Source organism: Tachypleus tridentatus, chromosome 2, assembly GCF_004210375.1.
Source record: "Tachypleus tridentatus isolate NWPU-2018 chromosome 2, ASM421037v1, whole genome shotgun sequence".
Classification (NCBI taxonomy): Eukaryota; Metazoa; Arthropoda; class Merostomata; order Xiphosura; family Limulidae; genus Tachypleus; species Tachypleus tridentatus.
In genome coordinates, this window is record NC_134826.1 from 60,779,661 (window position 1) to 60,795,198 (window position 15,538).

General features: G+C 31.4%; 1 protein-coding gene across 5 annotated transcripts in view; it reads left to right on the top strand.

The window, feature by feature from the left end:
* Nucleotides 1-14,373, top strand: part of LOC143243940 (sorting nexin-32-like) — a 78,860-nt gene extending 64,487 nt beyond the window's left edge. For all 5 annotated transcript variants that reach the window (XM_076487782.1, XM_076487778.1, XM_076487781.1 and 2 more), the window contains 3 exons: nucleotides 8,126-8,191; nucleotides 9,712-9,867; nucleotides 11,014-14,373. In XM_076487782.1, coding sequence (XP_076343897.1) covers nucleotides 8,126-8,191; nucleotides 9,712-9,867 — 222 coding nt within the window. In that variant the 3' untranslated portion in view covers nucleotides 11,014-14,373. The remainder of the gene's footprint in view (nucleotides 1-8,125; nucleotides 8,192-9,711; nucleotides 9,868-11,013) is intronic.
* Nucleotides 14,374-15,538: the final 1,165 nt, after the last annotated feature.

Genomic DNA, 15,538 nt, shown 5'->3' on the forward strand with positions numbered 1-15,538 from the left:
AATGAACCACAAAACTTATTCACGGTTATGATGTGTGCGTTTTTACTGTTACGGTAACACGCACTCATCAACAGAGACTAAAGGAAACAGCGATAATAATCCGGAGACAGCTTGTTGTTTTTGTAACAAAACTGTAACACAGTTTGTTGATACGAATAAGCTATTTGGAGATGGCTCCAGATTAAAGAATAACCTAGTGGAAATTACTTAATTAAAATTCCAATTATATGACTAACACAGCGTGACGTGCATTATAAAACAGAAAGACGTGTTACTTCTGTCGACACGAGAACTGCACCTGTTATTCAACCCAAAATGAAATGTGTAATAAATTAGCTTTCGAAGCTGGCATAAAATAATTGTAATAACTAATTTCAATCTAGTATAAAAAGATGTGTAGTAACTAGCTTGAATGTAGTATAGAGAATTGTGTAATAACTAGTTCTAATCTGACATTAAAAAATCTGTAATAACCAGACATTAGGGATTCGTATTTTGGTGTATTCGAATACAGCTTTAGGAGTATTCATACTTGTATTCGAATACTTTGGTAGAAAAAATAAAGGTATTCAGTTAATGAATGATTTCGTGAATACTTAATAGTGTGAGAGTAAATGTCAACTTTTATAATCATTAAATTTCTAGATTGTTATTATTACATTCACGGCACGTGAATTTTTCAGTACAAGCTTCGTTCACGCAGAAGAATTTCACGTAATAACGACGTTTGTACTGAAGAGAAATTAATACTTTTCTGTACATAAAAAATAATAACACTTCGTTTGATAGATGAAAATCTTGGCTTTCTACTGGTTATAAATAATATAGTACTGACAAATCCTGAAAGAGAGGCGATGTAGCCAAACAAAATTGAAGGCTGGGAAAGTTATGCTTTTCCTGAGTGATAACAACATTATTTGAGTAATTTAAGTTAAATTTCGTACTTCTTGAAGGAGCAATAAATAAATTAGGGGCGAGGGGATGCCTAGAGAAAAAAAAAAGACACATTTCTCGCAGTAGGGAAAATTCTGGGTATTTTTTTAAATATTACCTTATAAAATTAAGCACTTAAAACTTATAAACTATTCAAATATGGATTATCAACTAGGAATTTATGTTATATTAATTGATATAGCGTGAACAAAAACGCAGTCTAATTAACATTTGAATGTAACGAACAAATCATCGTGACATGCGCTGTAAAGGATGCCCATGGCGAGAGGGTTAAACATCTTTACATTAGCTTCGAACTAATTATTATATTGGGTTGAGGAATAATTCGTGAGCGTTTTTTCAAGTTAACAAACTATATTCATAAATGAAACGCTTTCGCAAAATATTTCATGTCATTTGGTAGATAATTTTTTGCTCTAATAGATGGTGTGTTTGATTTTCATATGTCTTTACTTTTTGCTTTCATTTTCAGTTCATTAAATGGAATGTCAAGTGGACAAAATCGAGCATTTTGACACCATCTGCTTTTCGCATTTAATTTCTTGCAATTTCGTTTAAAACAATGCATACTATATACCTAGGTATTACATGAAATAAAGTATCATAATAAATGTTTTGGGTGTAATGTGTTCATGCATTGAAGTATTGTATAGTCTTGTAATGCTTGAATGAAATTATTTAAAAACGCTCACGAATTATTCCTCAACCTAATACATCTGGATACCAGAATCGAACTAGCTATGACACATTTCTTTCTGTAAGTTGAAGCTAGTTATTACCAAGGTTGGGGCAAATTCTGGAGATCAGTGATCGATAATACGAATACAGGAAAAAATGTTAAGTTTTCGAGTACGAATCCAAAGGAATGTATTCATTTACTGGTATTTTGTCGGGCAATATGCAATAACGATAAAACAACATAAGATTTCAATAGTTTTACTTTACGAAACACTTTTTAGAAACTGAAACAAAATTTAAACAATTAATGACATTTCAATATTTTAAGTAAGATTTATAGCTGTTATAAATGCTCATTGTTTTTTTATGAATATCAGTCCCTCAAATGTAAGGCGGCAGCGATCGGGTCTCTGATGGGTTTCTTCCAAGACTAAACAAATGCTTACCGGGCGCAAAGGATGCTGGATTACTCAGGTAGAGTTTGGCTATTGGCGATACGGTAGGAATTGTTTTTTCGTGGATCTTCCAATAATCCAGAAAATTGCTTTCTTCAGGAATACAAGGACCATCGAGGTAAATGTTGGTCTCTATATCCTCTGAATATAAAGTGTCTGTTTTCTTGAAAACAGCAAAGAAATTAGAGAGCTGACTTCTTTTGCAATGGGGAGTTTCAGTACTCTTTTCGTACCAGTTTTTGAGAAAACCTTCTTAACTTCTCTCTGCAGGAGCATTCGATTGTATCAATAGACCTTTTTAGGAATCTTCAGTAAAGGCTTAACCATCACCGTTTCTTTAGTTACATCGTGTTGTTGTTACTGACTGAACTCTAGCCGCTCTTTCAAGTAGATTAATTACATGCGTTGATTTTGGGATGTTGGACATAATGGCTGATACTTTGAAAATTACTTTCAGCAGTGGTCATCCAACTTTCATCATGTCTTCCCTGACCACAAACTGTAGTGTATGGGAAAAATGAGGGGTCATGTTCAAGAAGAAATTCGGATACATTGTCTGCTGATTCAGATTCATCCAAAAGTTCATCTTCTATTCGCAGATAAAGTGTCACCATCTCTTGCAATAGGTAGTGTTTGTGGTTTAAATCCAGGAAAGCAGAAAACCTTGATCGTGTTGAATGCGTTGTCAGACGTCATATATGACAACTTGTTAATGTTAAGAAAGATTCAATATTTCATTATTAAGCTGCAGTGTTATCACATGTGCAATGTCCCTTGAAACGCTCACATTGCCAACATGACTGTTTGTACTTTCCAGTCAAGTATAAAATGACTAGTGTCTCAAGAAAGCTGCACATTTGTCTTCTACTCCAGATGGGTACAGTGACATTGCTGTTAGGTACAAGTTGCAGTAGAGAGATGATTTGATTTTATTCGACTTCATCAAACCTCTCGATCAACGTTATGGACAGATGCTTGTGATCGGTAAAAACAAACCCGAGAATCCGTGGTTACCATTAGATCTTAAATCTTTTGACTTCGTTACTGAGAACCGTTACCGTATACCAGTAATAAAATTAGTGATGAGGGTGTGTAAACTTATATTTAGTTGATTCTGCACATGGGTGGAAACACCAGAGCCAGTTATAGACTTGTGTAGTTCTGCCTTATGATTGCTCTAGAAATACAAAAGCATATCTCATTTAGATAATGTTAAATATAGTTTATAATAATAATATTAAGAACATATAGTAATAAATAAAAATGATGAATATAATTCCAAGCACAAGATCTTTAATTTTAACTACATAATAAAGGTTATAATAATAATAATCATATCATGATAAATAGCTATCTCGTTTATATAAAATATAGTTTATAACGAACAAATAAAAATACAGTGTAAGTTTCAGTGTGTTTACATTACATAATCTACATAGAATACAGTTCATATTAACAAAAATAAAGGCCCGGCATGGCCAGGTGGTTAAGGCACTCGACTCGTAATCTGAGGGTCACATGAAACATGCTCGCCTTTTCATCCGTGGGGACGTTACATTTTTCGGTCAATCCCACTATTCGTTGATAAAAGAGTAGCCCAAAAGTTGGCGGTGGGTGGTGATGACTAGATGCTTTCCCTCTAGTCTTGCACTGCTAAATTAGGGACGGCTAGCGCAGATAGCCCTCGTGTAGCTTTGCGCAAAATTCAAACAAAAACAAACAAAAGGCTTAGCTACAGATGTATCAGCAGGTTAGAAATGGTTTTGCTGAATTAGAAATAGTCCGCTCACAGTATTTACACTTTATGTAACTAGATCCAGCAGTATGAAGTGCTCATTTAACAGTGAAGACAGTTTCGTAACCATTTCGAATTCTCGTAAGTGCAGCATAACTTCTAAGGTGGTTGGAGTGCATTGATTTGATTCAATACACGGTACATCTGTCGTATTTCAGATGACGTGGCGGATCATAACACGCATGTTTTACATAAAAATAAACTGGGAGGGATGACTGGTGTTATTTCATAACAATTTTACTGTGTTATAGTTTAAATATCATAAACTCACGTTGTGCTTTAATTATTTTGTGCATTCTAGCTTTGTAATTAAGACTGCATTATTTGGTGTTAGCGAAAGCAGATAAGGTGTTGTACCGTAATGTGTGATAAATTGTTGTTTTTTTTTAAATGTAGATTGTGGTTTTTAATAGTGTTGATCAGATATAAAAATATTTATTGATAAGGTTTAAAGACTACGAAGTTGTCAGTTTTTATGTAAGTAAATTTTCAATCGCTGACCTCCTAATATTTTTTGATAACGCCCGTTTAATTTTCATGAACAGAAAGCCAGGCGGCGTGTGTAAACAGGTTTGGTTTTGGTTTCTTAATCCCAACTTTATGCCCTAATTGCTGATAACTAGCGAAAAAAGTTTCAACCAAACCTTCTTGAACTAATGGGGAACATAATGAACCACAAAGGTTATCCATGGTTATAATGTACACGTTTTTACTGTTTTGGTAACACGTACTTGTTAACAGGGACTACTAAAGGAAATGGCAATAATAATCAGGTGTCAGCGTGTTGTTTTTGTAACAAAAAGTAACAGTTTGTTGATACGAATAAATTGTTTTGTGATATTTTGCTGTTGTGGAAGCTTCGAATTGACGAATAAGCTAGAGGAATTACTTTAATTAATAAAAATTCCAATTATATGACTAACACAGCGTAACATCTATTTAAAAAAGGAATGCCATACGTCACGTTATCGACTGTACAAGTGTAACATACCTATTTTATTTAGCTCTAAGTTTGCATATCGGGATTGATTACAAATAAAACGTTGAGACACTCTTTTATTTTCATTATTATTATTAGATATGTGAGGGATCTTTTTGGGGTATGTGGACTCTGAACTGGCCACCAGTGTGGTCAAATTCAAACTGGTTTCCAGGCTATAAGGAAGCAAAACCCAGTTCAAATCTTGCATAAAACCACGAAACTGTGTCTGTGATTAGAATTATTTTCTATTATTCTAGAAATCTTGCAGTTAAAGAAGTACAGTTTCAGTACAGTTACTAATTTGACCACAACATGTTTTGAGGATCTTTGAGCATTTGTCAGATCATTATTTGATGTAGTTCTCCTTCCTCCTTAACTTACAAAAGAAATAAATCTCCTTTAAAAAAATGCAATGCATGCCTTATATTTGCATATTTCTCTCATTAGTTATAACAACTTTCTGGGTATTGTTTTAGTTTCCTTTTATTATGACTTGTCATGGCCAGATGGTTAGGATACTTAACTCACAATCTGATGGTAGTAGGTTTGAATCCCTGTCACACCAAACATGCTTGCCATTTTAGCCATGGGGGTATTATAATGTGATGATCTATCCCACTATTTGTTGGTAAAAGAGTAGCTCAAGAGATGGTGGTGATGACTAGCTGCCTTTCCTCTAGTCTTACACTGCTAAATTAGTAACATGTAGCCTTCATGTAGCTGTGTGTGAAATTATGAAACAAACTAAACCTTTTTATTATAATTAGTTTATTGATGTCAGGTTTTTAAAAAATGTTATTACATATCTTCTAAACTGAAATTTTTAATTTACAAGTTTTCTAGCAATTCCACTGTGTGAATGTTGGAGAAAATTCTAGAAGGAAGTTATGATCTGTATGTAGAGGTACTTGAATAAGTAATTGGAGCTTGGAATATTGAGGTTTATTTTCATGCAGAGCTACTCAGGGATTGTCTGATCTAGCCATCCTTAATTTTGAACTGATAGATTAGAGGAAAAGGAACCAGTTAATAGTACCATTTCTTGGAATTCTTTTATCCAACCAGATAGTGTGGTTTGATCACCACCCTCATAACACACTCGCAATCCAGAACGAAGAAGTGTGGTTTAGAGTGTTAAGCAGCTAAATATCTGGGGAGGTCACATTTAGAAAACAAAATGTTTATGGTATGAATAGCAGATTAATAGTAGTAATCATATAAATAATGGTAAGTGTGGTTCATTTTACTTTTGATATTATTAAATTTCTGCTGTTACTTTGATTCACTTCAAGAGGGACAGAGATTTTGAACATATTTAATCAGATACTTGTATTTGGATTTAGGATTATAAGTGTGTATGAAAATCATTTGGATGGGAACATGATGCCACTGGTGTAATTTTCATTTTCTTTGGTAAGGAGCGCAGATAGCCCTCAAGTAGCTTTGGATGACATTCACAACAAGCAAACAAATCGTTGGTTTGGACATGAAACTTCAGAGTTTCAATAACTTGTGACATCATGTAAAGTTTGAGGAGGTTATAGTTCCTGTAAAGTTAATGACTGCCTTAATGATCAGATATTACATGTTTAGGCCTAGTAGTCAATGACCATATGGGACAGTCTTAGGTTTCTTAAATATATTTATTAATTAATTAATATAGCAAAAATGCAAATAGACCTAAGTGAAATTGAGTTTAGAAACCTTTAAGAAAGGCATAACTCTGGAATGTTTGAAATATCTAATTAGTCTACATATTAATGTAAATCATAAAAGCCCTTGATGGTGAAATTGTTTAAATGAGCTTGGTTGTGTTTACACGTAAAAGCTTTTTATTCCTATAACAAGAAATAAATTTTGTTGGTAAATAAGGATTTGGGTTAAGTCATTGGAAAAATTTCAGTTTTGAAACACAGAGTTTATTTAGTAGCCAAGTAAGTGAAAAATAGTACAATTTTTAGTGATTGCCAGGAATGTTGAGATTACTATTCAAGAAATCATGGATTTTTCAGACAAATGGTGCAGGTAAAAAAAAAATATAAAGTTTTAAATTGGCATTGACTTTAGTTTCAAAGCAGGACGTAAAGTCCTAGAAAGTATTCAGAGTGTTCTCTGATTACTTCTTCAAACTTTTTTCTTTATTCCAACAAAAGGCCAGTAGCTGCTTGGTCATTTAAATGACGAATGGTTGTAACCCCTCTCTCTCTATATATATATATATATATATATATATATATAAAAAAAAAAGCAATCTTTAAGGTTGTCAGTGGTTCTGTTTGCCAAGGCCTGGCTATAACTGGTTTTCTGTAAGATACATACCTGTTGTATGAATCACATTACATTTTTTTTTCATAATTATATGTTGTTAAAGCCCCAAGTTCTGTAGTTGTTAAACAAGTCATCTGTGTCCATTGCACTCCGACCTTTAACAGTATGTATATGTGTAAACGTTCTAAACTGTAAAACCACTGTGTGATCCAATAATAAAAAGGACAGTTTTTCTTGTTGTTTTGTTTTGAAACACATTCCTTAAACCATTCTGGAAATACAATTTTCATTAATTTGTTAACTCCGTTTAGAAGAAGAAAAATATTAATGAGAAGAGTGGTTACTATAGAACTTGTAAGAAAGCTGTCATAAGATTTGATTTAGTTATGTAATCACTGATTGTTCTTATATTGTGAACTTCAACATTTCCAATCAAGCAAGTTATATAAACTATTGAACAACTGAAACAATGGAACTCACAAACATTGAGTTTAACTAACATTTTTATGTTTGAAATAAGTGACTGTCATGTATTTTAGCAAGTTTTAATCATTAAATTATGAGAAACTAAAATACTGTCTATCACACTTTCTTCATTACACAGATAGAATAACTGACAGTTTTAAGTATATCATTAGGAGGCAGTCTGAATCAATGTCTTTTGAAATATTATATAAGAGAATATGTGTAAATAATCAGTTACTTACAATGCAAGTTATAGTAAACATGACACAGAAATGAACAATTGTATTTTTCAAGTATTCACTGTTATCTTTTTCTATTCAACCTGCTTTGTTTCATGCAGTTGTATTCTGTCTTGATTTGGAGCTAAAATAGCAAATTTAGCTTATAAGCAGGTGTATTAAAAAAGTACAAGTAATGACATAGATACTTTAGATCTCTAAATGAATTTTCCTACCTCATTGTTAACACCTTTCTATCAAATATAAAACATAAAAGAAATGTGTATATGAATTGGTTTAAACTTTACAGGCAGAAGAGGCCAAACTGTTGGCAGAAAAATCATTTGAGGAATGTACTGACATTGCTCGGCAAGAGGTAAGTTTGGTACACTAGCTGTTCTGTACCCAATGTAGGCTTTAACAGCTATTGGAAATGGAGTTTTTAAAGATATCTTTGAAGTTTACTTTTTCATGTGACAGCAAGATGAGTTTGTAGAAATGTACTTGTATTATTTAGGCAGTGTGGAACATTATTTAAATTATTTAGGCAAGGTCTAATAAATTTAACTTAGACTGATTTAGTTTAATTTCTCTCCTTTTATAAACATGTTATCAGGTCATTTATAATATATGTTTGTATGTTAACTTTATTAAAATTAGAAGAAAAAAAGAGGTTATTAAATTAATGTAATTATTATTTGTCTATTCTTCATCTTCATCAACAATAATAATGATAATTATAATATCTCTCACACAATAAAGAAAAAGATGCTTATAAACTTAATGGTTTGTAGGAAATAACACAGGAAAGACATGTTGGTAAACAATAACATATACTGAATAAACAAAGCATGAAAGTGATGCAAAATGAATGTACAACAAAAAGTACTACTACTTCAGAATTCTAAAGATTGTACTAATACACATAGCATTCTTTGTACTAATACACATAGCATTCTTTGTACTAATACACATAGCATTCTTTGTACTAATACACATAGCATTCTTTGTACTAATACACATAGCATTCTTTGTACTAATACACATAGCATTCTTTTGTACTAATACACATAGCATTCTTTGTACTAATATACACATAGCATTCTTTGTACTAATACACATAGCATTCTTTGTACTAATACACATAGCATTCTTTGTACTAATACACATAGCATTCTTTGTACTAATACACATAGCATTCTTTGTACTAATACACATAGCATTCTTTGTACTAATACACATAGCATTCTTTGTACTAATACACATAGCATTCTTTGTACTAATACACATAGCATTCTTTGTACTGATACACATAGCATTCTTTGTACTGATACACATAGCATTCTTTGTACTAATACACATAGCATTCTTTGTACTAATACACATAGCATTCTTTGTACTAATACACATAGCATTCTTTGTACTAATACACATAGCATTCTTTGTACTAATACACATAGCATTCTTTGTACTAATACACATAGCATTCTTTGTACTAATACACATAGCATTCTTTGTACTAATACACATAGCATTCTTTGTACTAATACACATAGCATTCTTTGTACTGATACATAGCATTCTTTGTACTGATACATAGCATTCTTTGTACTAATACACATAGCATTCTTTGTACTAATACACATAGCATTCTTTGTACTAATACACATAGCATTCTTTGTACTAATACACATAGCATTCTTTGTACTAATACACATAGCATTCTTTTATACTTTTCAAACTTTTTTGCTTTTTTTCTTTGAAGTTGTATTAAACACAAACTACAAGAAGGATTTGAAAAACGTACAATTAATTTAGTACTATCGACTTTGCTTATAGTGCATATATGTACATGTACATATTTATAGATAAATCTTTACGTATTTGTATTTTCAGATGAAATATTTTCATCGCCAGAGGGCTGCTATCTTTCAGGATAGGCTAGTGAGATTTACTGAAGAGCAGGTGAGGTGTCGAAAAGACCTGTGTATGGTACTGACAAAATATTTGACTAATGTGAAGGAATTCCAAGCTCCTTGTTCAGAGGAGTAGGTAGGTAGCAGAACAATTAATAAGGTCATGTAACAGATGCAGATTGAGGTTTAGTTTGAGGGGGGGGGAGAGATTTTTATGGAAGTCCCTGAAACTTGTTGTTTGACTCTTCTAAAGTGAAAGTACAGTATGTGGTTTGACATTTGATTGTATTGTACACTTAAATTGCACACAGTAAAAGCTTATGGGTACCTTCTTGTTAAGCTCTTGTGATTTTTTTTGTGTGGGAGAATGGAATGCAACTGACTCTTCCTCACACTTTTAGTATATGTCACCAGTTGAGCATAGGTACTAATTTATATCCTACTTAAAAAGGGAGGGATTTAAACTGTATGAAATTGTAAAGTTAAAGATAATTAGTTTTCTAAATATATCATGGAACAGTTGTGTTAGTGATGTCTTAATGATTTGTATTCTACAAAATGTCTAGACCACAAAATAACATTTCACATTTTAGTTGATATGCCAGGATAAAAAGAAATAAAATTTAAGAATGTTTATTTGGTAATTTAGCATAAACATAATGCTTGTAAAGTTCATAAGAAAATCTTTTGAAGTATTAAAACCTTAGTAGTTTGAGTTGTTAAAAAACTGTTCTAGTGGGTTATTGTCATGACATAAAAGATTGTTTACTTTAGATATTATTAATTTTGTTTTTGTGAATGAATATTTCATGATAGTAACTGAATAGGGCTAAATATATTTTTGACAAGAGGAGGAAAACTGTTTATGTAGTGTTTATGATGTGCGTATAATCCAACTAGTGTGAAGAGTTTATTGTACATATGTTCAAATTATTATTTATAAAACAAGTGAAGTGCATACTGTTCATTTATCATTGAATTTATCACCAGGTAGTCACAAACACCTACTGTAGAAGAATCTGAAGCCCAACAACAACACAATATAAATAAAACCACTTATTCTGACAATTGAAGAAAAGGATTTTAATTTTTAATTCCAACAGTTATACTGTTAGCTCAGTTGTAGAGAATTTGCTATAGTGTGACAGGTCTCCAAGTACTTTCTGAGGTGAGGAAGTATATTGTGAAAAATAAATAATCATAAAGCTCTGACATTTATTCGTTTTATGTTTATTAATTTTGTGCAAGAAATTAGTGCTTATGATATGTTATTACATTTCAGTATCTACAGGATACTCATCTCAGCAGAGGGCTCTGTTCTCAGAGGACTGTAGACTTTCCAACCAGCTGTGTTCATATTAGGATTGAAGAAAAAAACGACCATGGTTTCCATCCTGCTCCCATAGAACTGGGTAGTTTTATACATCATAACTAAGTATTTAAAAGAAAAGTGTTGGTCACATATTTTAATCACCCCAAAAACTTTTTATCCATTATTTGTGTAACTAGGAACATGAGAAGAGACATTTATAATGTCAGAACACTTTTTCAACATGCAGTTTGTGGTATTATTTTCTAAACTGTACATTAAAACGTAGCAAAACCTTTGTTTTGTTCGTATGAAAAAATGATAAAATTGAAGCTTGCTTAAAATCCACATAATCTGAAAACATGACTGGCCACTGAGATTACCTACATGCATCGAAAAAAACTACATTAACCAAAAAGTTAAACATCAGTTGGTATCTTCATCAGTGGCACAGAGATCGTGTGTGTGTGTATTTGAATTAAATGGATTGTCTAAAACTGAGATATGATGTCAGTGTTACTGAAATGATGTAACTGCAAAAATATTTTGGTAACTGTTGAAATAACTAAGTAATGCAAGTATTAGCAAAATAATAATATGTCAACTTTTTTTTTGACAACCTACTTTGATTAGTACAACAAGTTTGTTTGTTTCTTTTTTAATATGTCTTATGAAGATGCCATCTGATATAAGAGACAGCTCTGAACTGGTATTGTTATCTAATGTGTTTCTAACTTGTTATGAGTTTTAAGGTTTTCTGTTGAATTTGGTTAATTTTTTTTTCTTTACTCTTAACAAGTTGAAGATCAGTGGATTCAGTACAGTTTGTGTTGAGTGCATTTAAAAAATCAAAATAACCTTTATCCAGGTTGCAATTAATATACTTTTTGCATTTAAGTAAACCAAAGGCTTATTGGTATGATAATGTGTTTATTTATTTTTTAACCTTCAGCTTCAAAAGTGTTGAAATAATCAAGTCATTCCAAAAAGAAAGTGTTTATGAAAGTCGGATGTTCTTGCTGATTTCTTTGTATTGCTTTAATAATTCATTCCATTTATTTATCTATTATTGTAATGTCCACATGGACAACTATAATTAATGTATTTTAATTTACCATGTTAATTTAGTAATTATATTTATCTTCTTGGATTATGTTAATCAAAATAGAAAATTTATAAATTTTAGTAGTTACATATATATATGTGTATATTTTTTGTTATTGTTATGTGGTCAGTTTCCAACAAAATTATTGGAGAAATTATACACGTGTAAGCTGTAATTACTTTTCCTCCAAGTGTATTGAATGAGTAGAAATTAGTTATCGAATTTTTTTTGAGTGGGATATCAAAATATTGCTAATCCATTACCAGTTGGTCATTTTAGTGTTTTAAATTGTGGTTGATCCACAAAGGGACCATGAGACAGAATTTTTCAAAGTAACAGAAAATAACTTATTAAATTGGATGTTGATGTAGACATGACAAATCTCTATGAGAAACTGTTAAATTAGTGAAATGAATAAAATTTAAAATGTGTTTTATATACACATAAGAAAATAAATGCAAACAATATATTTACATTTTCAACTGTTCAGGAAACATTTCATAGCAGTTTGCTAAATCTGACACTATTGCACTTGAGTAACAATAGCCATGACATAATCTTTATATAATATAAAAGTTCTATAGTATTGAATGTTTTGTACTGTTAATTGGGGGGAGGGGTTAAAACTACATAAGAATTTCAAGATATATTTCCATTTAAAAATTCCATTCTTAAATTTTATATAAAAAATAAAACTAGCTAATGTTTATAAAAACAATGTCTATAATCCTTACTAAAGTACTACAAACGTTTTTTTTTACTAATGTAAAAAACAAAAAGTTTAAAAATTATCTCCCTTGTGAAATCAGACTTCGATATCTTAAATTAACAATAGTGTATGGTAGTTTTGTTTGAAACTTTCAATATATCTGCTTTTAAGTAACAGACATTTTATTTAAAGACATGGTTGTACTATGTTTACAGCCTTAGAAAAAATCTATTTAAATGCCTCTTTGTTATCATTTTTTCTTTTTAATATCTTAGGCTGCTACACATACGAGCAGTGACATTTCTACAATTTTTATTTTGCTGTGCAGAGGGGGAAATTAAAAGTTAATTTGTGGAGGAGGTGGCAGAAAATTTGACTCTTTCGTGTCTAGCGGAAGCTGTAATGTGGAGAGAGTTTAAAAATCTCAAAAGAATAAATTCTGATGGGGGTTCTGGGTGGACATGCCTCTGTCTGTGTCCGAGTTAAATAGTGATTATGAGAGTTTCTCTTGAGGTGATCATTTTGGTTTGCAGTCATTGAACTCAAGGTTTAATCATGGATTGCACCTGTGCCTATAAGACTAAACGTACTTGCCTATGTTTAACTGCTCATATGTAAGTAGGCTTATAAAATAGTTGTTATAGACATGGCTTCTAGGTATATAATTTTGTTTATATTGTTTATAATGTCTACCACAAACATGAAATAATGATAATGTTTAGTTTTTACTGTTGATGTTGAAAAGCAGGACTCCTTTCTTGTTGAGACCCCACAATATTACAGTTTTGTTTCTAGTGTTCACCATTAAACGTAATAGTAATAACAAAGTTAGTTCCTTTACTGTTCATGTTGAAAAACATGCCTTCTTTCTTGTGAAGACCTAGCAATAATATATAGTTTTGTTTAAAGTGTTCCGTAAACAGAATAATAATAGTTTTTTTACTGTTACTTCTGATAAATTAACCAGCTTACGTCTGTTTATCCCCTTGGTTACCATAGAAGTATACTTGGTTTACCTTATTTCTATTCCCAGACACCACATAGATGTGCTCTGATAAAGCCTTTCACAATGATATATAGCTTGAAGAGCCTATCTTCAATGAAGTATACATTAAGTGAATAAAATATAAACTTTTTGATAATTAAAAAAAATTCCCCTGGTGTCTGGAATACAAACTTTCTGTCGTGAAAAAAAAATCGCGAATTTTCACTTTTATTACTCTCAAAATAAAACATTTCTACCATAGTATGCCAAACTAAGTTAGATCAAATTGAGTCTGTGGAACTTCTTTGTTATGATACTTCTAATGTTATTTTCTGTGTGTAAAACATATATTATAAAACATAAAGGGTAGAAATTAAACAGTCGGTGGCATATATAAATTCTTGTAATAAAATATACTTCAAGGTATTAGAAGTGATAGTTTTTTCTACAGAAGTCGAATTTTTGTTGTTGTTTTGTTTGATTTTTCTCTCAATAAACCAGAAACCAGCTTTCATTGGGTTCAGTTCCACCTCAGTTTCCTCTCAAACAATGCGTGATCATGGTTTATTCTTTGACACTACGTGTTGGTTTCTTAAAAACAGAATAATTACAGTAATTAAGTAATTTATAATTCAGAATTACTCATCTTTAATAGCTGCTAGAATAATAAAGGTTTAGTGTGCTTGTTAGACCTTACACATTCAAAAGAAACTAATCAGTAATATTGGTGAAACATTAACTCAAATATTTCATTCTTCCCAAGCAAATTGATGTATTTCCTTTTTAGCATTTTAATGGTCGAGTCTAGATTAACTTGTAGCTTCCAGGTATTATAATCTTATGTAGTTGAAGTACATATCACAGACAGCTACTGATTACATGGTTAAAAGGAACATGGCTGCTGTAATAGAATTATCAGCACAAAGATGTATTTCCTCAACAACTGGAGTTAAAACAACTGTTAAATTCAACTTGTTTTAGAAGGCAAGTCTTGGCTATTACCATGATTTTAAACCTTCAGAACAGTTAGTGTTGGTAGCTTTAAATTAACATAACATGACTTACAATTACTCGAATACCTTTCTAAGCTAGTTTTTTTTATATCTTAATTATGCTGTTGTATGAAGGATATTCTATACACTGTGTTGTAATGTTTAAGTGGAAGTTCATAATGGTGCAAAATTGCAATATTATTTAACACTATTTAAAAACGATATATGTATTATTCAAAAAAAACAATGAACGCCAGAAGAACATTGCAGGAAATTTTAGGTTTATGATGTGGACAAGAACATAGAGCTAGTTGGATAACGGGAAGTTTAACATTAATTTATTATTAATAATAACCATAAACAGCTATAAAGAAACGGTGATTATTTTTCTGTGGTTACTGGAACTTCAGTGTGTATCTACTTCCAGATCACGTGCTCTTTTGTTGAGTGTCTGAGAGCGAGATTGTGTTTCACGTGTGTTTATCTAGCTAGTCAAAGGACATGTATTGTAAAACCAGCTGATTAAAATGCATATGAAAGTGATTTCATTCATCAGACAGTGGAAATTTTCACACCAGGCCTGTGCAGTAAATTAGTATATTTGAAAAAAAGGAAAAAGATACTATTAAAAAGTACAGAACTACGTTCCGTTAAAAGTACTGAATTTGTTTTATTGGCAGTTCAATTTATCACTGATAAAGAGTGAT